At 47.3% G+C, this 26,073-nt stretch overlaps 1 protein-coding gene across 1 annotated transcript in view; it reads right to left on the bottom strand.

The window, feature by feature from the left end:
- TRPM8 (transient receptor potential cation channel subfamily M member 8) overlaps window positions 1–24,390 on the bottom strand; it is a 96,422-nt gene extending 72,032 nt beyond the window's left edge. Inside the window, exons 1-8 of the mRNA XM_088467771.1 lie at window positions 24,301–24,390; window positions 24,149–24,222; window positions 22,024–22,180; window positions 20,624–20,801; window positions 18,438–18,610; window positions 6,525–6,699; window positions 5,660–5,727; window positions 4,241–4,441 (exon numbers count right to left, since the gene is read on the bottom strand). Of these exons, the coding sequence (XP_088323897.1) occupies window positions 4,241–4,441; window positions 5,660–5,727; window positions 6,525–6,699; window positions 18,438–18,610; window positions 20,624–20,801; window positions 22,024–22,180; window positions 24,149–24,222; window positions 24,301–24,390 (1,116 nt within the window). The remainder of the gene's footprint in view (window positions 1–4,240; window positions 4,442–5,659; window positions 5,728–6,524; window positions 6,700–18,437; window positions 18,611–20,623; window positions 20,802–22,023; window positions 22,181–24,148; window positions 24,223–24,300) is intronic.
- Between the last annotated feature and the right edge of the window lie 1,683 nt (window positions 24,391–26,073).

Raw genomic sequence — 26,073 nt, 5'->3', positions numbered from 1 at the left:
CACAGTGGTGGCTGAATGGAGAGACAGAGGAGGGCTTACTGGAGAGACAGAGAGAGGGTGGCTGGAGAGACTGGGAGGCTGGCTGGAGAGACAGAAGGGAGCTGGTGGGAGAGACAGAGGAGAGCTGGCAGGAGAGGCAGAGGGGAGCTGGCTGGAGAGAGAGGGGAGCTGGCTGGAGAGACAGAGGGGAGCTGGCTGGAGAGACAGAGGGGAGCTGGCTGGAGAGACAGTGGAGGGTGACTGGAGAGACAGGAGGCTTGCTGGAGAGATGATGGGGACTGGCAGGAGAGACAGTGGGAGCTGAATGGGAAGACAGAGGGGAGATGGCTGGAGAGGCAGTGGGATGCTGGCTGAGAAATAGAGGGGGACTGGCTGAAGGGACACTGTGAGTGCTGACTGGAGAGACATTGGGAGGGCTGGCTGGAGAGACACTGGGAGGGCTGGCTGGAGAGACAGAAGGGCAATGACTGGAGCTAGAGACACACTGGGGAACTGGAGCAAGCCGGAGCCACTGGGGGGCGAGAAACACCACCCTCTATATTGCCTCCTGGCTCGAACTTACACCCTGGTTGGGTGACTAGAGTTATCCAACTGCCTATAGCCAAGGCCATGTTATAGGCAACCAAAGTCCAGTACTAAGTCTACTGTTTGTTACATGACCATAACCCAAGAATGCGAGTATGTGGTAATGTGTCCAAACTCCAAACCCACTTCGCTGCATCTGGTCTCTCAACCTCTTGCTAATAACGTAGCCCACATCGAAAATGCTTGTGAAAATAAATATACTCTCTCTAATGGCTGTTTAGGTTTCTGCTAAAACCATAAGAATGATTATAAATATATGACCAATCTAATAAGGGGAAATGTTCTTGAGTACTGAAGAACTAAAATAGAACTCTGGACTCATTAAGTACATAAAGTGGTGTGCCTCCCTTATAATAGCATCGACCACCATTTAATAACAGAAGCCATGTCTTGTAGCAGGAACAAAAGCAGTTTCTGTCTGGATGCTAAAACCTTCATTAGAAATTCATCCTTTTCTATAAATGAATATTAGAAGCGCACAATCTGCAATAGTGCTTTCACCGCGTACAGCTTTTGTCCAGTTAATGAGAAAAAGAGACATCTGAGGATATGGGGAAGATAAAAGCAAATCTACATCTGATCTGCTGTGTATTTCTGCAAAATATTTTTTTTCCATGATGTAGTGTTTTCCAAGAACACATAAAGGGTCAGATGACATCAGAAATACAAAAAATGGTACAGGGTGAGCTTTATTGATATACAAAAACATTGCTAGATGTATGCAACCGGTGCCGTCGGCCAGAATACAAGATCGAAAGGATGGCACCCAGGGGTGGTTTAAGAGACAAGGAGGCCCCTGTCAGGCTCCGTGCGGGACTCCTCCTCCTCTCTCATGGGGCAGTAGACTCTGGCACTGGGCAGGTCTCCAGGGACATGGCGTTCGCACCACATTCCTAGTGTGCAAATCTCCAGGATAATGGCCACTCTGCCATTTTCCCAATGGTTTCTGCAGCACCGTCATGGGACTTCGAGGAGGTGAGTACAATATATTGGTACATGGTGTGCACCCATCATAGATACGCCACTGGCAGCACCGGCTCTACCCTGGTGGCACTTGTATCGGACTTCTAGAGTGCTTGTAAGAATAACAGACTGTTTGCAGATGGTGCCCCTGGCACCCATCTCCGTGCTCCAAGTCATGACGTCACATATGCGGGGGAATCGTTGGCCAGCACAGGGTGCATAAGTGCCCTGCTACAGCTCTGACATTGAGTAAGTTAAAGTTGATTGTGAATTATAGTTACTTAAGTTAGGAGGATATGTATCAAACCTAAAGAGTGGAGTAGTGGAGAAGTTCCCCATAACAACTAATCAGATTGTACCTATCATTTTATAGAAAGTATTTCATATATGCTAGCTAGAAGCTGATTGGTTGTTATAGTCAACATCCTTACTTGTCAACTTTTTAGAAGTTTCAATACATTTCCTACATAGTAAAGAAGAAAAAAGCTACACGTCAGTCTATTGTAACGCCTAGCTGTGTTGATCGATAGGAAAAAATGCAGGAGCGCTTTTGATTGGCTGTCTCTAATGTGGAATGTGGAGTAGTGGGATATGTGGGTAAAAATAAAGTAAAATATGAAGTATAAATATAAAAATATAAAAAATATATGTAAAAATGCAAGAAAATGGAAAAAAAATATAAAAATAATAAAAATAGTGAAAAGATAGAAAATAGGTTTAAAAGTAGAGATAGCAAAAAATAATAATGGCTGAGTATTTAGAGTGTTTATAGCAATACACATCGCTATTATGGGTGGGGACTATGCATGTAGGACTTTTGTTTTTGTCACGGCTGTTTTGTGTGTCTACCTATATAGTGTTGTGTGCGGGGGATGTATCTGCTCGGCGTTATGTGTGTGTGGTATTGTGTAGGTATAGCATACCTCACCAGGTCTAGGGTAACAATAGAGAATAAAGGGTCTATTTACTAAGCAGTGTTAGGAGACAGAGGGGCCCATTTATTAAGGATCGCATTTTGCAATGCGATCAGGGCATGCAGTACCGCCCATGGTCGCATTGCAAAATGCGATCATACCGGCCGAATGTATGACCCGGCACATGCAGGGAGACGGGCTCCGAAAAGAGCCCGTCCCTGCGATGTGGCCGGAGCGCATTCCGGGCTACTGCGCATGCGCAGTCCCGAGGACTGCACATGAGCGGCGCCCATTGCCGGCGGAGGGATCTGGCAGATCCCTCCGCCGGCTGAAATGCGGTAAGTGCCCATAGGACACAGCGGCTAACGCTATCTTCAGATAGCATTAGCTGCTGAGGCCAATATCGGGAATGCTTCGCATTCCCGATATTCATGGATTTGGCAGCACCGCATCCCCCATAGAAACCTATGGGGGAGGCGGCTGCCGGCGGCAATGGAGGGATCGCAGCAGGTATCGGAGATAGCTGCTGCAGTCCCTCCTTCATACATTCGGGGGATACTTAGTATTTGAGGTAAACCCCCGAAAACAGGTGTTTTCGGGGAATTTACCTCAAATGCACTTTGATAAATGGGCCCCAGAGTGAAAAGTGATAAGGAAGTGATAAGGTGCCAGCCAATCAGCTCCCAACTGTCATCTCACAGGCTGTGTTTGAAAAATGACAGTAGGGAGCTGATTGGCTGGCACCTTATCACTTCCTTATCACTTTTCACTAGTAAATAGACCCCTAAAGAGAGAAAAGGTCAGCGAAAAGAAGGGGTGATACAGAGCAGATAGTGGAGGAATGGCAGTAAGTAGGGAGATATATGGTGACAGGGAGAGAGAAGAGAAAAAAGAAAGCAAAGGGGATGGTAGAGAGAAGATATGTGGGATTGGGATAATGCAGGTGGGAATGAGTGCAGCAGAGAAGAAACGTAAAAGGGTTTCACCAGGAACAATATTATGCAAATATATTATGTTTCCAATCACTTTTTAAGTCAACATCAGCCGTAACAAGATTTGAATCCCATGCAAAGAAATCAGATTTTGAAATAAAGGCCCCCCTCCATACACGAGGCGATAAAGCAGGCGATCCGACTGATTGGTGCGATTTGCCTGCTATATCGCACCGTGTATGGCCCTGATGTCAGGCCGAGCGCGCTCCCGTGGGGTCGTACATCGCACCCCCTGATCTTTCTGCAGAACCATAAGATCAGGGGATGCGATGTGCGATCCCATGGATTGCTATGAGGGTGAGAGAGGGGGGAGCCGGCGTATCGGGCGGTCGGCCACCTGATCGCACCATGTGTGTGGACTGCCCGAAATGTCGAACGATGGATCCCCTGTCGCCTCACACGGTGCCATATGGGGGCCTTAAAAGAATACATCAGCTGCAACTCTACTAACTGGAGTGCCCCTGTCATCTCCAAAGAACCAAAAGGAAACTTAAAACAAGGATCTTGGAGCATATTTACAACATTAAAAAAAGTCTAGCCACCCATAGTGTCTCCAACCACTTTTTAACCCACCACAACAGAAACCCCAAAGGAATGGTGTTCCTAGGGATCCTAGGCAGGAAAGAGGAATGGAGAGGAGACAACTACTTGGACAAAATCTCAAGAACAGAGACACAATAGATCCACAGAATGAAGAACCGAGTACCGTATGGACTAAATATAGATTTCAACTCACTAAAACGGCCCAATTACACACAGGAGAGACCAAATGGAGGCATACTGTACCCATCGTATCCAGGTCTCCATTTCGTCTTCCGCCAAACGTGATATGGTGCGGGGCAAGAATCGAAGCAGCTTCTCCTTGATGGCTGAGGATGCAAGAGAAGTGCCCTCAGCTTCCACCAGGCTGGCAATGACATCGGCCGTCTGCCCAGATCCTTCCACTACCACAATTGGGATCTTACTCTTAATGGCGATGTTTATAGCCTATGGAACGGAGATTGAGGTATGGATCAGCAAAGCACTAATACTGTTTACTCTATTTGCTCATAATCAAACATATGAAAACTGTGTAATACATAGACCCTGAGGGCCTGAATTGAGCACAAGTCCAATTGTAGCACATTTTATCGAACTGCACATGCATCCTGGGCCGCATTCACATCTCTTAGCACTTTTGGGCGATTCTGACCTGTGGGCATCTCAGTCTTTTCTCTGCAACAGCTGAATGGGCGCCACTGGGTGGCAATAGGGCGTTGGCACATAAGAGAAACTACCAATGCGTACGCAGTCAGAGTTGCGACCTATTCTGAGTCAAGCACAGTGCACCCCATCAGCCGTATCTTCTGCACAGAGCGTGGGGGTGGGGTAGGTGTACGTGCCATTGATATTGATGATAGCTGCACTCACCACTGGGGGGCTGGGGGAGGAGCGTTCACATAGAACTCATAATAGAGGCGTATAATCGCATAGGACATGCAACAGCTGTAAGCTTCTGGAACAGTAATACGTATGACTCTGAATCAGGCCCTTAAATTAAAGTGTAACACTAATAAATATTTGAAAAATTTAATTCTAATGGTAATTAGATGGTTACAACAAATAAAAGCAAATATATACATACATGTATACATAAATATGTGTATGTATATAAATATATATATATAATATATATGTGTGTGTGTGTCTAGGAATCAGTATGTAATACCACCGGCCGCAGAAGCCCGTCAGGGGTGAAAAACCTGATCGATAATTTGGGTAAGTACCCCTAAACTTACCCCCTATCCTAACCCTCCCTTAGGGGTGCCTAACCCTAAACCAGTGTCTAAACCTAACCCCCCTTTCCCGCAGCCTAAACCAAGTCTCCCAGGGGGGTGCCTAACCCTAAACCCCCCCTTCCCCTAGCCTAAACCTAACCCTCTCGGGGGGTTGTCTAGCCCTAAGTCCCCCCCGGAGACCCTAAAACTTCCCCCCCCCCGCGCGCGGCTGTCCGGCGTAGGTCTAATGACAGGCGTCAGGACTTCGACGTCTGTCATTAGTACCTTGCCAGGATTAGACAGTCGGGAAGCAGGCAGTCGGCATTTCAACCGTCTGCTTCCTGACTGCATCCCGTGTGGGGGTGCTATGTTAGGTGAACCTTGCCATAGTGCAACCATAATGCTTCATTACATCTGTAATTCATTCATCTGTATTATTTGAACTAACCTTCAGTGTCTCCTTCCCGCCTCCTTGAGCGAAACATACAATAGGGATTTTTCCGCCATAATTAGAATCTGCAGAAACCCAGCAGAAAAGCAGAGTCAGATTTGTAAAACGAGACAGCTGGATACACAGCAAAGATGTTCCTCCAAATGTATCAGCCTGCGAGTTACAGACAGCCGCAAGCTTTCGGCACTACATCAGTTGTCCCTTTTTTTTAAAAATTGGCGCTTTAAATCTAGAGGCTAAATTGTTTCAATCTTGCGTCTGCCTGCAACTCAAAGGTTATGTGTTTATCTGATCTCCATTAATCACTAAAATATATGCTTGATAGTAATCAGTTTAGGGGGCATATTTATCTACAATCACATTTTAGCCCAGATCATTAGAATTTGTTATCACCACATATTGCAGCAATAAGAAGTTAATTGTTGGGCAATATATAAAAAAACACTTGCAGGGACAGGGATCCAACAAGAGAGGAGAAGGACAAGAGAGTTACTTCTACTGTCAATTTAGCCCAAACTGGCCCAGGGCTGAATTAAGCCTTCAGGGGGGACCAGGGCAGTTTAATCAAGGGGTCTCAAAATTATCAGTTGTGGTCCGTAAACTTGTCAACAAAAATGTGTACTTTACAGATAATTTGAACCACTGCATGTAGAGCCAAATAATCCATAGATTGGTTCAATGTATTCAACACGACAATTTCTGCACCTTACCCCAATGTCTGAGGTCACAAAAGGTACTGATATCGTGACTTATTGCATGAATTTCAATGGCAATAATCTGAGTCACTTTTCTAAGACACAATGAAGAGATCCTAAGTCACTAGCTGGTTCCTATAATTCCCTGTGTAAGAGAACTCCTGTACCGGGTACATTAAGCTCAGAGATGTATTTCTCCAGCGTAGCTCGGAGTTCAGCCTCAATCGTTGGGTGCCCATTGGATCCGTTATCCACCAGGATCATGTGTGTGTGGTTGTTGTCCAGGCAGTAGAGAGGGTCTCGCTTCTGCTCGTCCATCAGGTAATGAGCCACATAGCTTCCCTGTCACATAAAACAAAATATTATCCATAGAACTGATGGGGGAGATCACCTTCATAGGTATAGTCTTTGTTCTCATCCAGGTGAGCCTTTTCAAAAAGTTTTTCATTTATTTTACATTTTAGACTAAGGGGTAAATTTACTAAGAACCGTGTTTGGTCTAGATTCCAATCTCGGGTGAGTTTAACCATTTTTTCAGACTCGGAAGTTTACTAAAGGAAAACTCGGGAGAGATTCTCTTTCAAAACTGGAAATCTCGGTTGAGAATGCAAACACGATTAAATAATAGTAATTGTAATTGTAGCAAATTCGGACCTAAATAGAGGTTTCAAATAGACTACCCCTTGAGCTGCAAGTTTGGCAGAAACATAAACAGAAAAAATTACGTAGGGCACCCCCCCAAAAAAACCATAACCAGCCCCGGGATCCTGAGACAGACTTGGTTCTTAAAGTACGGGGAAAAAAATTAGTAGGGTTCCCCCGTATTTTGTAAACCAGCACTGGGCTTTCTGAGCCAGTCCTGGTTTTAGAAATAGGTGAAAAACATGTGTAGGGCTCCCCCTATTTTTAAAACTAGCACTGAACTTAACTCTAGCCGGGGTGTAATGCCACAGCCAGGAGAACCTTTCACTGGGTCACCCGGCCAAAGCATTGACACCCCAAGCTAGTCAGCCCAATCCGGGGATCCTAGGGGAGGTGGGGACTCCCCCAATTAAGGGGTCCCCCTCTCCTGAGCACCCCAAGCCCGGGGCACTTTCCTGCACCCGGTGTGTGCAGAGGTAATAGTGGTGAAAATAGAATTAAACTATTGTTTTTTTACAGTGGAACTACAGGTGCCAGCGTGCCTGCCCTTCGGCACTTGTGGAACTACTAGTGCCAGCAGGCGGCCGGCACCCGTACCCCCACTGTAAAAAAAATAGTAAAAAAAACACAGTACACACATCATAGAAAATACTAACACACACATACTTACCTTCTACTAGATTTTAACGTCCCCTGGACCAGGTAGAATTCCCATGGTTTACCTGTGAAAAAAAATTCCAATACTCACCTACCTCCTGGCGCAGGTCTGTCCCCTTCTCCAGTAGTGTCTAGGGGTCTTAGCAAAAAAACAAATCGACTACCCGTACCACGTCGGACATATATAGATTAGGGGTGAGCGGGTTCGGATTTCTGAAATCCGAACCCCCCCGAGCCCCCCCGATCCGAGTCTGATCCGAGTCAGGCTCGACTTTTCCCGCCTGACTCGGATCTGAAATCGAGGCAAAACGTCATCATCCCGCCTTCCGAGTCTCGCGGGTTTTGGATCCTATATAAGGTACCCGCGTCGGCGCCATTTTCTCACTCGGCTGTGGACAGTGAAGAGGGAGGGTGGGAGTTAGGGCTGTGTAGTGTAGTGTAGTGTAGTGCTGCTGTTGTCCACTACTTCAAAGTCCATAGGGGCTGGCTGTGTTGTGCTGTGCTGCTGTTGTTAATAGGGGCTGTGTCCACTACTTCAAAGTCCATAGGGGCTGGCTGGACTGTGTTGTGCAGTCAGTTCTCCATAGGGGCTGTGTCCACTCCAAAGTCCTGTGCAGTGTCCCAGTCCTAAAGGAGTGCTGTAGTGTTGTCCAGGGGGTGCTCTGTCCATCAGGGGTGCTCCCCCCAAGTGCTAAAAAAATAATATATTTTCTGTGTTTGTGAATTGTGTGCGCAGTAGCCGCACGTGCATCAACAAAGTAGTGCCAAGCGTGCGCCTGTGTCATAAGTAAAGGGCCGGCTGGCTTGACCGTTAAAGGGTACTGTAACCCCCGAAAGTACACTCCAGTCCAAACCAAAAAAAAATTATTTTCTGTGTTTGTGAATTGTGTGCGCAGTAGCCGCACGTGCATCAACAAAGTAGTGCCAAGCGTGCGCCTGTGTCATAAGTAAAGGGCCGGCTGGCTTGACCGTTAAGGGTGCTGTAACCCCCAAAAGTACACTCCAGTCCAAACCAAAAAAAAAATTATTTTCTGTGTTTGTGAATTGTGTGCGCAGTAGCCGCACGTGCATCAACAAAGTAGTGCCAAGCGTGCGCCTGTGTCATAAGTAAAGGGCCGGCTGGCTTGACCGTTAAGGGTGCTGTAACCCCCGAAAGTACACTCCAGTCCAAACCCAAAAAAAAATTATTTTCTGTGTTTGTGAATTGTGTGCGCAGTAGCCGCACGTGCATCAACAAAGTAGTGCCAAGCGTGCGCCTGTGTCATAAGTAAAGGGCCGGCTGGCTTGACCGTTAAAGGGTGCTGTAACCCCCAAAGTACACTCCAGTCCAAACCAAAAAAAAAATTATTTTCTGTGTTTGTGAATTGTGTGCGCAGTAGCCGCACGTGCATCAACAAAGTAGTGCCAAACGTGCGCCTGTGTCATAAGTAAAGGGCCGGCTGGCTTGACCGTTAAGGGTGCTGTAACCCCCGAAAGTACACTCCAGTCCAAACCAAAAAAAAATTATTTTCTGTGTTTGTGAATTGTGTGCGCAGTAGCCGCACGTGCATCAACAAAGTAGTGCCAAGCGTGCGCCTGTGTCATAAGTAAAGGGCCGGCTGGCTTGACCGTTAAGGGTGCTGTAACCCCCGAAAGTACACTCCAGTCCAAACCAAAAAAAAAATTATTTTCTGTGTTTGTGAATTGTGTGCGCAGTAGCCGCACGTGCATCAACAAAGTAGTGCCAAGCGTGCGCCTGTGTCATAAGTAAAGGGCCGGCTGGCTTGACCGTTAAGGGTGCTGTAACCCCCGAAAGTACACTCCAGTCCAAACCAAAAAAAAAATTATTTTCTGTGTTTGTGAATTGTGTGCGCAGTAGCCGCACGTGCATCAACAAAGTAGTGCCAAGCGTGCGCCTGTGTCATAAGTAAAGGGCCGGCTGGCTTGACCGTTAAAGGGTGCTGTAACCCCCAAAGTACACTCCAGTCCAAACCAAAAAAAAAATTATTTTCTGTGTTTGTGAATTGTGTGCGCAGTAGCCGCACGTGCATCAACAAAGTAGTGCCAAACGTGCGCCTGTGTCATAAGTAAAGGGCCGGCTGGCTTGACCGTTAAGGGTGCTGTAACCCCCGAAAGTACACTCCAGTCCAAACCAAAAAAAAAATTATTTTCTGTGTTTGTGAATTGTGTGCGCAGTAGCCGCACGTGCATCAACAAAGTAGTGCCAAGCGTGCGCCTGTGTCATAAGTAAAGGGCCGGCTGGCTTGACCGTTAAGGGTGCTGTAACCCCCGAAAGTACACTCCAGTCCAAACCCAAAAAAAAATTATTTTCTGTGTTTGTGAATTGTGTGCGCAGTAGCCGCACGTACATCAACAAAGTAGTGCCAAGCGTGCGCCTGTGTCATAAGTAAAGGGCCGGCTGGCTTGACTGTTAAAGGGTGCTGTAACCCCCAAAGTACACTCCAGTCCAAACCCAAAAAAAAATTATTTTCTGTGTTTGTGAATTGTGTGCGCAGTAGCCGCACGTGCATCAACAAAGTAGTGCCAAGCGTGCGCCTGTGTCATAAGTAAAGGGCCGGCTGGCTTGACCGTTAAGGGTGCTGTAACCCCCGAAAGTACACTCCAGTCCAAACCAAAAAAAAAATTATTTTCTGTGTTTGTGAATTGTGTGCGCAGTAGCCGCACGTGCATCAACAAAGTAGTGCCAAGCGTGCGCCTGTGTCATAAGTAAAGGGCCGGCTGGCTTGACCGTTAAAGGGTGCTGTAACCCCCAAAGTACACTCCAGTCCAAACCAAAAAAAAAATTATTTTCTGTGTTTGTGAATTGTGTGCGCAGTAGCCGCACGTGCATCAACAAAGTAGTGCCAAGCGTGCGCCTGTGTCATAAGTAAAGGGCCGGCTGGCTTGACCGTTAAGGGTGCTGTAACCCCCGAGAGTACACTCCAGTCCAAACCAAAAAAAAAATTATTTTCTGTGTTTGTGAATTGTGTGCGCAGTAGCCGCACGTGCATCAACAAAGTAGTGCCAAGCGTGCGCCTGTGTCATAAGTGAAGGGCCGGCTGGCTTGACCGTTAAAGGGTGCTGTAACCCCCAAAGTACACTCCAGTCCAAACCAAAAAAAAAATTATTTTCTGTGTTTGTGAATTGTGTGCGCAGTAGCCGCACGTGCATCAACAAAGTAGTGCCAAGCGTGCGCCTGTGTCATAAGTAAAGGGCCGGCTGGCTTGACCATTAAAGGGTGCTGTAACCCCCGAAAGTACACTCCAGTCCAAACCAAAAAAAAATTATTTTCTGTGTTTGTGAATTGTGTGCGCAGTAGCCGCACGTGCATCAACAAAGTGGTGCCAAGCGTGCGCCTGTGTCATAAGTAAAGGGCCGGCTGGCTTGACCGTTAAGGGTGCTGTAACCCCCGAGAGTACACTCCAGTCCAAACCAAAAAAAAAATTATTTTCTGTGTTTGTGAATTGTGTGCGCAGTAGCCGCACGTGCATCAACAAAGTAGTGCCAAGCGTGCGCCTGTGTCATAAGTAAAGGGCCGGCTGGCTTGACCGTTAAAGGGTGCTGTAACCCCCAAAGTACACTCCAGTCCAAACCAAAAAAAAAATTATTTTCTGTGTTTGTGAATTGTGTGCGCAGTAGCCGCACGTGCATCAACAAAGTAGTGCCAAGCGTGCGCCTGTGTCATAAGTAAAGGGCCGGCTGGCTTGACCGTTAAGGGTGCTGTAACCCCCGAGAGTACACTCCAGTCCAAACCAAAAAAAAAATTATTTTCTGTGTTTGTGAATTGTGTGCGCAGTAGCCGCACGTGCATCAACAAAGTAGTGCCAAGCGTGCGCCTGTGTCATAAGTAAAGGGCCGGCTGGCTTGACCGTTAAGGGTGCTGTAACCCCCGAAAGTACACTCCAGTCCAAACCAAAAAAAAAATTATTTTCTGTGTTTGTGAATTGTGTGCGCAGTAGCCGCACGTGCATCAACAAAGTAGTGCCAAGCGTGCGCCTGTGTCATAAGTAAAGGGCCGGCTGGCTTGACCGTTAAAGGGTGCTGTAACCCCCAAAGTACACTCCAGTCCAAACCAAAAAAAAAATTATTTTCTGTGTTTGTGAATTGTGTGCGCAGTAGCCGCACGTGCATCAACAAAGTAGTGCCAAGCGTGCGCCTGTGTCATAAGTAAAGGGCCGGCTGGCTTGACCGTTAAAGGGTGCTGTAACCCTCAAAGTACACTCCAGTCCAAACCAAAAAAAAAAATATTTTCTGTGTTTAGCCGCACGTATATATCAAATCGATATAACATAAATGGAGGACCAAACTTTCTCCGATAAAAATAAAATAGAGAAAGATCAAGAACCACTTCCTCCTAGTGCTGAAGCTGCTGCCACTAGTCATGACATAGACGATAACATGCCATCAACGTCGTCTGCCAAGGCCGATGCCCAATGTCATAGTAGAGGGCACATACAATCCCAAATGGCAAAGTTCAGGAAAATGACCTTGAAAAAGACATTTAAATCAGCTGAAGAGAAACGTAAACTTGCCAATATGCCATTTATGACACGGAGTGGCAAGGAACGGCTAAGGTCGATCCCTAGTATGTTCATGACTAGTGGTTCAGCTTCACATGACGATGGAAGCCCTCCTCCCACTAAAAAAATCAAAAGAGTTAAGCTGGCAAAAGCACAGCGAAGAACTGTGCTTTCTAATAAGATATCACAAATCCCCAAGGAGAGTCCAAGTGTGGTGGTGGTTGCGATGCCTGACCTTCCCAGCACTGGACGGGAAGAGGTGGCTCTTTCCACCATTTGCACGCCCCCTGCAAGTGCTGAAAGGAGCACCCACAGTCCACTTGCTGATATGCAAATTGAAGATGTCACTGTTGAAGTACAACAGGATGAGGATACTGGTGTAGCTGGCGCTGAGGAGGAAGTTGGCGAGGAGGATTCTGATGGTGATGTGGTTTGTTTAAATCAGGCTCCGGGGGAGACAGTTGTTGTCCGTGGGATGAAAAAGCCCATCACGGTCATGCCTGGGCAGAAGACCAAACATTCCACCTCTTTGGTCTGGCAATATTTCTATCCAAATCCGGACAACAACTGTCTTGCCATATGTACCATATGTAAAGGTGAAATAAGTAGGGGTAGGGACGTCAACCACCTAGGAACATCCTCCCTTATACGGCACCTGCAGTGCGTTCATAAAAAGTTACTGTCAAGTTCAGAAACTTTGGCTAAGACCGTAAGCAGTCCAGGGACACCTAAATCCCGTTGTCCTGTTGTATCCAAGCGCCTGCAAACCACACCGTCAACTCCCTCCTCGTCAATTTCCTCCTTAGTCAGGATCGGAAGTAGTCCTGCAGGCCATGTCACTGGCATGACTGACTCTCCTATCCGGGATTCCTCTGGAGGATCCTGCATTGCTACGCCTACTGCTGCCGCTGCTGCTGTTGCTGCTGCTGGGAGTCGTTCATCATCCCAGAGAGGAAGTAGGAACACCACTACTTTTACTAAACAATTGACCCTCCAACAGTCCTTAGCGAGGAGGATGAAGTACGACAGCAGTCATCCTGAAGCAAAACGTATAACTGAGGCCTTGACTGCTATGTTGGTGTTAGACGTGCGTCTGGTATCCGCCATTAGTGCAGTGGGATTTAGACAATTGATGGAGGTAGTGTGTCCCCGGTTCCAAATCCCGTCTAGATTCCACTTCACTAGGCAGGCGATACCGAGACTGTACAGAAACGTCAGAAAAAGTGTCCTCAGTGTCCTGAAAAATGCCGTTGTACACAATGTCCACTTAACCACGGACATGTGGACAACTGGAACAGGGCAGACTAAGGACTATATGACTGTGACAGCCCACTGGGTAGATGTATCACCTTACGCAGCAACAGCAGCAGCGTCACCAGTAGCAGCATCTCAGAAACGCCAGCTCGTTACAAGGCAGGCTACGCTGTGTATCACCGGTTTCAGTAAGAGGCACACCGCCGACAACCTCTTAGAGAAACTGAGGGAAATCATCGCCCAGTGGCTTACCCCACTTAGACTCTCCTGGGGATTTGTGATATCTGACAACGCCACCAATATTGTGCGGGCATTACATCTGGGCAAATTCCAGCACGTCCCATGTTTTGCTCACACAATAAACTTGGTGGTGCAGAATTTTCTGAAAAGCGACAGGGGCGTGCAGGAGACGCTTTGGGTGGCCCGAAAAATTTCTGGCCACTTTCGCCATTCAGCGACTGCGTGCCGAAGACTGGAGCGCCAACAAACACTCTTGAACCTGCCCCGCCATCACCTGAAGCAAGAGGTTGTGACGCGGTGGAACTCAACCCTCTATGTGCTTCAGAGGATGGAGGAGCAGCAAAAGGCCATACAAGCCTATACATCCACCTATGACATAGGCAAAGGAGGGGGTATGCACCTGACTCAAGCGCAGTGGAGAATGATTTCCGTGTTGTGCAAGGTTCTCCAGCCCTTCGAACTTGCCACACGTGAAGTCAGTTCAGACACAGCCAGCTTGAGTCAGGTCATTCCCCTCATCAGGCTTTTGCAGAAGCAGCTGGAGAAAGTGAAGGAGGAGCTAAGACGGAGCGATTCCGCTCGGCATGTGGGACTTGTGGATGAAGCCCTTCATTCGCTTTGCCAGGATTCCAGGGTGGTCAATCTGTTGAAATCAGACCACTACATTTTGGCCACCGTGCTTGATCCTAGGTTTAAAGCCTATGTGGTGTCTCTCTTTCCGGCCGACACAAGCCTGCAGAGGTGCAAAGACCTGCTGGTGAACACACTGTCAGCTGAAGCGGAACGTGACACGTCAACGGCTCCTTCTTCATTTTCTCCCGCAACTGGGGCTGCCAGGAAAAAACTTAGGTATCCTAAGCAACCCGCTGGCGGTGATGCAGGGCAGGCAGGACCAAGTTTGGACATCTGGTCCGGACTGAAGGACCTGGCAACAATTTCTGACATGTCTACTGTCACTGCATATGATACTGTCACCATTGACAGAATGGTGGAGGATTACATCGGTGACAGCATCCAAGTAGGCATGTCAGACAGTCCATACCTGTACTGGCAGGAAAAAGAGGCAATTTGGAGGCCCCTGTACAAGCTGGCTCTATTTTACCTGAGTTGCCCCCCCTCCAGTGTGTACTCCGAAAGAGTGTTTAGTGCAGCCGGGAACCTTGTCAGCGAAAGGCGTAGGAGGTTGCTTCCACAGAATGTGGAGAAGATGATGTTCATCAAAATGAATTATCAGCTCTTCCAGGGAGACCAGCCTCCAGAAGGTACAGAGGGACCTGTGGTGGTGGATTCAAGTGGGGACGAGTTAATACTTTGTGAGGATGAGGATGTACACACTGAAGAGGGTGAGGAATCGGTGGATGAGGAGGATGAGGATGACATCTTGCCTCCGTAGAGCCAGTTTGTGCAGGGACACATTAATTGCCAGCTTGTTTTGTGGGGGCCCAAACGAACCAATCATTTCAGCCACAGTTGTGTGGCAGACCCTGGCGCTGAAATGATTGATTTGTTAAAGTGTGCATGTCCTGTTTATACAACATAAGGGTGGGTGGGAGGGCCCAAGGACAATTCCATCTTGCACTTCTTTTTTTTCTTTGCATTATGTACAGTTTGGGGCCTAGTTTTTCTAACTGCCATCCTGTCTGCCACTGCAGTGTCACTCCTAGATGGGTCACGTGTTTGTGCCGCCCACTCGTGTCGCTTAGCATAGTCATCCAGCTACCTCGGTGCAACCTTTTGGACATGAAAACACTATTGTGAGGTGTGAGGTGTTCAGAATAGACTGGAAATGAGTGGAAATTAAGGTTATTGAGGTTAATAATAGCATAGGAGCAGAGAAACCAACAAATTTTGTGATTTTAGCTGTTTTTATGCTTTTTAAAAAAAAAATACAGATCCAAAACACAAAACCCAGAACCCAAAACACGGAAGGGTGGTTTTGGCAAAACCAATCCAGATCCAAAACACGAAGAAAGATCCAGATCCAAAACCAAAACACAAAACACGAAAAGTGGCCGGTGCACACCCCTAATATAGATGTATGTCTAATGACATACATCTATACAGCGCAGAATGATAGCAGACACAAGGCTTCTGTCATTCTCCCAGGCCACCATCCACAATTAGAGGTGGCTCTACATTTAGCCGCTGCTGATTGGCTGTGATCCACGTGGCTGTCAGTCAACAGCACGTGGATACAGCAATCAGTGGCCGCCTAATGTAGAACAGTAAATTTGAGTGTTTCAGCTACCTAAAATCACCCGAGTTTCAGCGATGCAAACCGAGTTTCTAATTGGGCAATCTCGATCAGACATGACTCTTAGTACATTTACCCCTAAGGGACCCAGGCTTCAATTTTTTACTTAAGTCTGTGTTGTTATCAGCCTCCTCTGACCATACAGAATCATGGGGGTTGATGTATGAAGCAGTGAAAAGAGTGGAGGGGACCAGTGGGGAAATTGCCCATAGCAACCAATCAGCTTCGAGGTAGCATTTATCAAGTACATTCTATAAAAATAATAATAATAATTTTATTTAGATAGCGCTTTTCTCCTAAAGGACTCAAAGTGCTTTACATTTATAGTAGAAAATACAAACTAAGGTTAAACAAGGGACATTAGGGAAATGCTTGGGTGAAGAGGAAAGTATTGAGCCTATCTTTAAAGGATTCTAGAGTGGAGGCCTCTCGAACTGTGCGGGGAAGTGAGTTCCATAAGGTTGGAGCCACAAAACTGATAGATAGATGCTGATTGGACAATTCAGCCTCCATCTGAGAGACCATGCAGATACATTATGAAGATCTTGTCTGTATGAGACTTCGGGGTGGATTTACTAAGCCGCGGTTTGTCAAAGCCGCCACTTAATAACCAGGCTTGTTTAACATTTATCTCTACTGCCGTTTCAAAATGATCAGTTCAAGCCATCAATGACTAGCCACACCTTAGTAAATCTACCCCTTAGTATGTATGTTATTAGCTGTGCACTAAGGGCTCTATTTACTACAATCCTCATTTGTAATGCAGATTATAGTGTGATATTACCGACTGAATTCGCATTGCAAATTCAGGCAATATCACAGGGATTTACTACAAATCCCTTGCAGGGACAGAGCTTGCGATAAAGCTCTGTCCCTGCGAATCCCCACCGTAGCCTTATCATGGTATTTTCGGAAAAAATACCGTGACAAGTGCTGACGCATGCGCCAACCGACCCCCGCTAAGCCCCGCCTCCTTCACTAAGCCCCACCCCTGCGATCTCCCATCCCTTAATTACACTTACCTGCAGTGTTCGGTGCTCCGGTGATGTCCTCAGTGGCTCCGGTCAGCTGACATCCCATACTGCAATGGGACCCGATCAGGTGACGACCGGGCACCAGTGCAGGCTGGGAGACCAGCTGACCGGAGGAAGGACATCACCCGGAGCCCCGATCATTGGTCCCTGGACTCATGTAAGTTTTTTTTTTTTTACTAATTACTATTATTTTTTTTTTATAGTGTATCAGCATGTGGTCCGGCAGAGCAGGAGTCCGGTAACCGGGGGAGACCCTGGACAACGCCACCTCCAGGTGGCGTTATTATCACAGGGCTTTCCACGGTATTTTTTCACAATTTATTTTTAGTAACTTTGGCCAGATCACATTTCCCATTACAATTATGGGAAATGCGATCTGCTTACTAAAAATAAGTGATAATTAGGGTTTGGAGTAGAATTTTACAAATTCTACTCCAATTGCCCTGTAGTAACTTTAGGTGAAACTAAAATAATGTGAAAAGGGTGTGAAAACATCCTTTTTCACTTTATTTTAGTAAAAATAATGTTAATAAATAGAGCCCTAAAGGAGCTTACTTCATTACTTTACAATCTTTGTAAATATACTGTCGTTATAGAGGAACCATCAAACTGAAATAGCAGCAGTGAAACTAACAGCCACTAATGAAACCGAGTAACATTAAGGGGTCTATTTACTAAGCAGTGTTAGGAGACAGAGTGAAAAGTGATAAGGTGCCAGCCAATCAGCTCCTAACTGCCATCTCACAGGCTGTGTTTGAAAAATGACAGTTGGGACCTAATTGGCTGGCACCTTATCACATTTCACTCTGGGCCTGATTCAGAGACGGACGCTCTGAAAGAGCACTCGCTCTGAATGAGGGCGTTTTATTTTTTTGTGTGTGTTGCTTCCTGGTCGCTCGCATAGCTGTGGGCCACCCACAGCTATTGCGAGCGGGCAGGATGATGGTCGCGATGGTCAAGACCATCGCGACCATCGGGGCTTGCGATGAGACCCTTGTGGTAGGGTCTCATGGCCGCAAGCACCAGAGAGCTTCTGGCTGCTCTAGAGCCGCAAGCTCTCCCACTGACATCACTGGTGATGTCAGTGGGGCCACCTACAAACGGCAGGCGTTCGCATGGGAAAGCCTCCGTTTGTGAAGCTACCCCCTGCCACGCCTACAAAACGGGGCGAGCTGTCGATCAACATCGACAGCCGCCCCTTTTGTAGTGAGCCACGGAGCGAGAGAATTTCTCTCTCGCTCTGGGGCTTGCGGCCGCGCAGTGCGGCCGCTGCGCGTGCGCAGAGCACACCATCGACCCGCTCGCGAACGCTCAAGCGCTTGCGAGCGGGTCTGAATCAGGCCCTCTGTCTCCTAACACTGCTTAGTAAATAGACCCCTAATATTTAAAGGAAATCTATTATAATTGCACATATCAAGTAATTATATGTTATATGTCACTTTTATGCTCTCTTCACAGAACACTTCTATATTATTCAATAACAGATGTCAGCGCTCAGACCTCGGCGGAGGAAGTCCTGATCAGGGTATCACGATTAGAGACCATTCCCCAAGCTGCAATACCGATGGCGATCACCTTCTCCTCTGAGCTCCTGCTAATGGTATTATCCCTGACCACCTCTCCGATGTACTTCATCAGGCCATAGTGAGTGCCCCCTGAGAAGATCCAGGCTCCTGTGGGCGTGAAGAGAAAATACATCACTATTAATAAAAATAACGCTGGCAATTAATAAAAATAACCGTCACCAAACCTACTGAACATATATCTATCCAGCACACAACATGGGGAATATTTATTGCGCATACGCAGTCTGCTGACTACATACAGTACATGCGGCGGCTATTGCCGGGAAAATCCTGGACGGACCCTCTCCTGGTAATTTTTGCGAAATGTAGACCATAGGCTACAGTGGCTAACCTCAACTTTAGATGGCACTAGCTGACGGAGCTTGGTAAATCTGACAGCTTCCAAGTCCCTTATGGGGGTAGCGGCTGCTTTCAGAAATGGAGGGACTGCAGCGGATACCGGAAGGTACATTCGCCAGATACTTAATATTTGAGAGTTTCCCTCCCCCCCGAAAACACACACTGCACAAAGTAAGTTTCAAAATTGCTCTCAGTCAGGGCCTAATTGTGAGTCGTACGCAACTGCCTCCGCTTTCTCTCGTGGCCGCAACATTCTACTTACTTTCTTATACAAAGGCGAGAGTCCGCCGGAGTGTGCAGGAAAACTCTGAAACTGGAAGCCTATCCCGCCCACTGGGTCCTCCGTCCGCCGACGCAGCTATCATCATGAGTATCTGGGCTTGCTCCAGCCCCATGTTAGGTGCAAAAGATCTGTCAGAAACAGACGTCTTAACGATGTCCGAAAGTTACGATCACGCACGGTAGATGGATAACCCGCCCACTTCACTTCCATGACAGACCCGTGAAATTGGGCTGTTCCTTGCGATCGCCGCAAGTTACCCCCCAGAAATGCCATTTTTACGGAAAGTGTGGTCTGTCAACAGATATTAATCCGTGCGCAGTAGTGATCTTCCTCAGTTAGTGTAAGTCCGATCCGGCTCATGTGCATTCACCAATGTCTTTCTTTTGCGTATACGCAGTAACCTGATATTAGCAAGATCTGTCCGATATCCCACCTGTGTCCATCTTCCCACGTAGGCAGCTGTGGGTTGAGGGTAATAGTAAGAAGGGATGCAAATTAGCCTAATTATAGAATAGCATATAAACATTGCCATCAGGTTATTAGTGGGAACAATTTGATTATTGACCAGTTTAAGCCACACAATCTAATTTGTCCAGTCTAAATGAAGTGATGGTCAGCTGTTAGAGTTTAGTGTCTGGTCAATTTGGTTTCAAATTAACCAAGTTGACCACTGTGTAGGAGCAGGATTGGTCTAATTGGTAGTACCTGCCTTATTTGGTCCATATGTGCTGCTTTTTATCAAACAAGGTGGTTTGGTGTGACCAAGGCCCTCATTCAGAGCCGTACACTCTGAGCAGAGCGCACGCTCTGAATGAGGGCCGTCCTCCATAACTATGGAGCGTCCTCCTGGATGCTCATATAGCTGTGGGTCACCACCCACAGCCTATACGAGCGTGCAGTTTGATGGCCGCGATGGTCTTGACCATCGCGACCATCGAAACTGCGATCCGGAGCCTGCGGTTGAGGTTTTCAACCGCAAGGCCCGGAGTGATTTTGGCTCTATCAGAGCCAAAATCACTCCCGCTGACATCACTAGTGATGTCAGTGGGCCGGCTTCTGACGGGAGGCGTTCCCTTGGGAACGCCCCCGTCAGGGAGGCACGCCCCCGGCACGCCCACCAAAAGGGGCGTGCTGTCAATGAACATCGACAGCACGCCCCCTTTGATCAGACACAACGAGCGAAGGAAAGTCCTTCGCTCGTCGCGTCTGGCGCATGCGCACGACGGAGCTCCCTCCGTCGTGCGCATGCTCAGTGCAGACCATCGACCCACTTGCGAGCGGACAGCCGCTCGCGAGTGGGTCTGAATCAGGCCCCATGTTTGGTTATCCCTCTTTGTTCCACTTCTCAATTTACACCACTGAAGCCAACATCTGCACCTCCCTGGCTCTCATTCATGGTTCCTGCATCTCCCTCTGGCTAATAATTACACACGGGGGCTCTGCACTCTCACACATGCTGTCAGCCTTTCCCAAAGCACCTTTGGTCTGTGCAATGTAAATGAGTCGGCTGAAGATCTTGCGCATCCGCGGCTTCAGGGAGAAGTTCTTAGCTCCTCCAGTCACCGAGATGACGAGATTTGGAGTTTTAAGCTGCCAGTATTTTGTCATCAGCTCATACAATGTGTCTGGAGTTGTGTCCCGGGACAAGCGGATGTACTAATGGGGAGGATACAGAGGTGTTAATGATATGGCAATGAATAATCTACTCTCAGAAACATCTAATACAGTATAATACTATAATGTAAGTGCCGACATATTCAGAAATGTTACCAAGCAGGAGAAAAAAGGAAGCATGCAACTACTTCCATTGAGTCAGTGTTAAAGTACTTTTCCAATTCCCAGTTATCACTTGTTATTAAACCTGGCCACACGTGCTGAGATCGACAGCCAAATGTATCACTCTGTATAATAATTGCCCGAAAAGTTTGGGCCATTGAGAGGCCATTCCAAACAGTCAGATCTCATGGAAACTCATTAGCCCATTTGGACAGTGACACACCCAAAGTGGATGTAGTCTAGAAGCAGACGGTCTAAATGCCGACCGCCGGCTTCCAGACACTGTAATCCCGACTAAGGACGAATGACAGGCATCTAAAGCTAGACGCCTGTCATTTGACTGACGTCGGGAGACCGGCGCCCGGCATCCCGATCGAGAGGATGCCAGGCGCCGCAGCGGACAGTCACGGGGGGTGGAGGGTTAGGTTTAGGGCTCCCGGGGGGGACTTAGGGTTAGGCACCCCCCCCGGAGGTCAGGGTTAGGCTAGGGGGAGGGTTAGGGTTAGGCACCCCCCCAGGAGGTTAGGGTTAGGCTAGGGGGGGGGGGAGGGTTAGGATTAGGCACCCCCCCGGGAGGTTAGGGTTAGGCTAGGGGGGGGGTTAGGGTTAGGCACCCCCCGGGGGAATTAGGTTTAGGCAGAGGGGAAGGGGGGGTTAGGTTTAGGCACTTAGAGGGGGGGTTAGGGTTAGGCACCCTAAAGGAGGGTTAGGTTGTAGAATTTGATTAGTTGATACTTACCTTTAGGACGATCGGAATTTCCTCCTTTGTCGGGCAGCCGCTGCCGGGATATCACACCCACACAAAAAGCAAGGTTACCGACCAACTGTATTATGAGCCACGGTTCATTCAAAACTATATTGTTTTTTTTTCCCATTACTGTTGGTCAGTAGGGGGCACATACATTAGGTGATTTCAAATCTACTTGGCCAAAATCGGCCAAATTGGATGGCAAAATAGGCACAGGTCAAGCTAGTTAAACACAATCCCTTATACATCTTCATTATTATAACCCCTGTCATGATGTTCCCTTACTTAGTTCTTGAACATCATAATTACCTTAATGTTTGTATGTTCTTGCTATCCTGGGCCAGCAGGACCTACCTTCCCTCTCCTCCCGAATGCATCAAATTGAATATCCCCATATGCGTCAGTGGGTAGTTCTTTTGTGTGCTTCTTGTAGTTCCATTTATCACTCTGGTTGTTCTGGGTCCCTTCAATATGCTGGATCTTGGCGTAACCACACTTGCATACACTGTCCCTGCAATGAGTAGTCACAGATTGTCATCTTATATCTCACTAAGGGGCCTATTTGCAGTAAGATTTGGAGAGGTAGGGATGGCCAACTATGGGTTAACCATTGACAGCACCATCAGTGGTAAACATCGATGGAATGAAACCATTGACGGGTTACTGTCAATGGTTTCTCCCACTGATGGCTATTACTGTTCTATTACTTTCTGGACAGATGGCCAATCAGAGGTGGGGGCATGGGCTTTGCAGGTCACGTCGGAGGGCAGAGCCAAGCTCTGTGTCCCAGCGCCAGGGGAAAAAAAACCATCACGTGGGGCTCTGTGTCATCGATGGTTAACTATCAATGGATGTTAACCATCGACGATTAGTTGATGGCCATCCCTAGTTAGAGGTAGGAGCAAGGAAGACCAGAGAGAAGCAGTTTGCACTAATCCAGGCAGAAGATAACAAGGGCATAAGTAAGAGATTGCAGAGGTGAAAGTGGCAGGCTCAGGGCATTAGGTCCTAGCATGTGGGCACTAGGCCCAAGGCATCGGGGGTATTAAGCCCTATACTGAAGAGTAGTATAATAGGTGGGCATTAGGCCCGTTATTATTAGAAACTATTAAGCAAGTGCTTATAGCCCTTTGTATGGATGTACTTTGTCTCCTCTCCTATTTTATATATGTCCTGTTGTCCTTACGTTATGGTGCTGTGAAACACTGTATTGCCTTACAAAGTAAAGTCAATAATAAATTGCATTTCAAGTCTGTCCTGTGTGCTTGATTCCTATAACACTACATTGTTTAGTCTTTAGTTGCTGCATCAAACCAGGGAGCACCTGAAGAATTCTTAAGAGTGTCAGCTCTTGAACTAAGGACCTAATTCAGACCCGCTCGCTAGGATGCGTTCGCTCGTAGCTGCCGATGGTCCGCATTGTGCGCATGCGTATGCTTAGCAGTGCGCGTGCACGAACCAGTGCAAGAGATCGGGAAGCGTTCGCTCGCTGCGCATAGACTGCCCAGCAGAGTGAGTGACAGGAGAAGCCGTTTGTTGGTGGTGACAGCGGCTGGCCGCAAGAAACGGGGGAGTGGAGGTGCAAACGCAGGCGTGCCTGAGCGTCTCAACGTCGTTTCAGAGGCGTGCATAATTAAGAAGCAGCGTCATAGTACACGTTACCTGGCTGGATTTTACACTGAAGTGCTCGTAGTGCTTGCGGTAGGGTATGGTCAACCACAAGCACTGCGATCGCACTTGATGGTACCGAGTTACATACACATCCTGGAGATGACGTGCGTAAGTGGGCGTCAAGCTGGTGGGCGTCTGCATACACAAAGCAATCACACGCCAAGACATAGTGGGCGTGCTAATGCCTTGCCTTGCGATTGCCTGCCTTTCCAAATTTGCATACGCATCAAGCGAGCGAACGCATCTAGCGAGCGGGTCTGAATCAGGTCCCAAATCTTAGTGGTAACAGTATTTTGTCTTTAATAGTGAGTGTGAGACAGGGTTTGGGGAGTTTTATCCAGTTTTAGAAAAGACAGATTTTTTTTTTTTTCTTTTTTGATAACCAAATTCACAAATTGGGTCTTGTCATGGCAGGTATCATTAAGATTTTTTTTTTGTCAATTTCTAGGGCAGATAAAAACCTCCATGACATTTGGGTACAGGGTTGGAACAGGGCACCACTAGGCCAAATAGCTAAATTTAAATATAGGGACTGGCAATGCCATGCTAGCTTCCCTGGGACCATGCTCTGCCTTCAAAAGGTGGGGTGACCTCGCATAGCTTGGCCCCTCTCACCTCCGGGCCCCGGTAGCGACCACAACACCTGCACGCCCCCTGAGGTTTGCCACCTCAGTGTGACGCCAGTTTTGGCTTTAAAAAGATGACATTAGAATATGGTACTTTATAACGAGTGCGCTGTAATACATCACAGTTCAGGGTGTTATCGTGTGTCGGGAAAGATGGCTACCTCCTGCAGCCTGATGCTTACTGTGCTTTTGAATCTTTGGTGTACGCTATACACTCTCTCTTCTTAAAGCTCTCTTCAATGAATTTAACAGCATCCTGAAAATGAGAAGAAAAATATTTAATATTAAATAAAGAAACCATCTCTAGGACTAATTCACTATGCGCAAAACGTACTAATTCATCCAGCGATAACTCAATACTGCGCGACATGCTGGAGTACAGCGTCCGGGAGCTTTCCAGCATCCCGCTCCTGCGACTCTTCATTTTGGCTAAATCAGAAGAATTTTCCAGTAATCTAAAGGGAACAGGAAAGTAAAGTGAATTGTTTTGACATTCAATATATGGGCAGTATTTGTGCTGTTTGTTTAGAGACCCACAAACGGGTAAAGAACATGACAAAATGCAACTATCTGCTAATGTAATTACTTCATATACCCCCACTGTCGAAATTATGTCAGAAATGCTTTTTCCCCTTTAGTTTATTATTATTATCCACACTCTTCTGTCTCATGCACAAAAGGAGCCAATAAAACAAAGGGCCCACCTCCATTACTATGGAGCGTCCTCCTGGACGCTCGTATAGCTGTGGGTCACCACCCACAGCATATACGAGCGTGCAGGATGATGGTCGCGATGGTCTTGACCATCGCCACTGCGAGCAGAAGCCTGCGGTTGAGTTTCTCAACCGCAAGGCCTGGAGTGATTTTGGCTCTATCAGAGCCAAAATCACTCCCACTGACATCACTAGTGATGTCAGTGGGGCCGGCTTCTGACGGTAGGCGTTCCCTTGGGAACGCCTCCGTCTGGCAGGCACGCCCCCGACACGCCCACCAAAGGGGGCGTGCTGTCAATCAACATCGACAGCACGCCCCCTTTGATCAGACACTACGAGCGAAGGAAAGTCCTTCGCTCGTCGCGTCTCGCGCATGCGCACGATGGAGCCCCCTCCATCGTGCGTATGCGCAGTGCAGGCCATCGACCCACTTGCGAGCGGACAGCCGCTCGCGAGTGGGTCTGAATCAGGCCCAAAGTCCTCATAGCCCCTAAAAAATCCCCAGGATACCCCACTCGCACACTGCAAATGACTGAAGTGAAATGATCTCAGCTGGGGGTCCACAAGACTCCCCTTCAGGCACCAGCCAATCACAAGTAGCAAGTGCAGGAAAACATATGTGATTGGCTGGGGGCATATTCAGGATTTTTTTTCCCATTTGGTGAACAAAAAAAAAAAACAGAAGAAAAGTACATTTTATTTCTAGGAGTATCACTGTGGCATGCTGGTATCTGCAGTGCGCCTCAGATACACTTCATTAATGAACTGCACCATGTGTCTTTCTACAAGAGACATGCACAACAGCTAAGTAGGCCTTACTCTGTGATATATCTCACTCCATCTGATCAAATAGCCTGGATCTGACTATTTACGTTACAGCCTAGGAGCACAAAGACACATGTCCAATTCAATTAGCCACAGTAATTTACAGCGGGCTAATTGATTTCCCTGGGCTATTCAATTAACCACGAAGGCAGCCCGCAGGCTGCACTTATAAGGGATTTTTTTCGGGTCTAATCAGACATGAAAAGAAATCCCTGTTAAGGAGTGTATTAACGGGTGCCGTTACCCTGTTAAAACATAGGTCCGTGTACTTATCACAGATTCTATGCATTAACGCCTGTCAACAAGTTAATTTAACAGGCATTAAAAAGGGGCTCAGATGAAAAAGGGTCTGGAATTGAATACCCCCAGGCTTTAAAACCCTAGGCTACCACCGTTTTTTACCCCGATTAAATTAACGGGGCTAATTGAATTCGGACCTTAGGAGTAAGGTTACAAATCGTAGTTTTTTTGCTTTAATTCAAAAGAAACGGGTATTGACGGTGATTTAGCAACTGAAATAACAGTATTTAATATGCATCTGTTTTGACTGTCATTTAAAATCCGCCGTT

Source organism: Taudactylus pleione, unplaced genomic scaffold, assembly GCF_031769625.1.
Source record: "Taudactylus pleione unplaced genomic scaffold, aTauple2 ptg000074l, whole genome shotgun sequence".
NCBI lineage: Eukaryota > Metazoa > Chordata > Amphibia > Anura > Myobatrachidae > Taudactylus > Taudactylus pleione.
The sequence above is the reverse complement of the archived record's forward strand: the minus strand, read 5'-3'. Positions and strand labels throughout refer to the sequence as shown.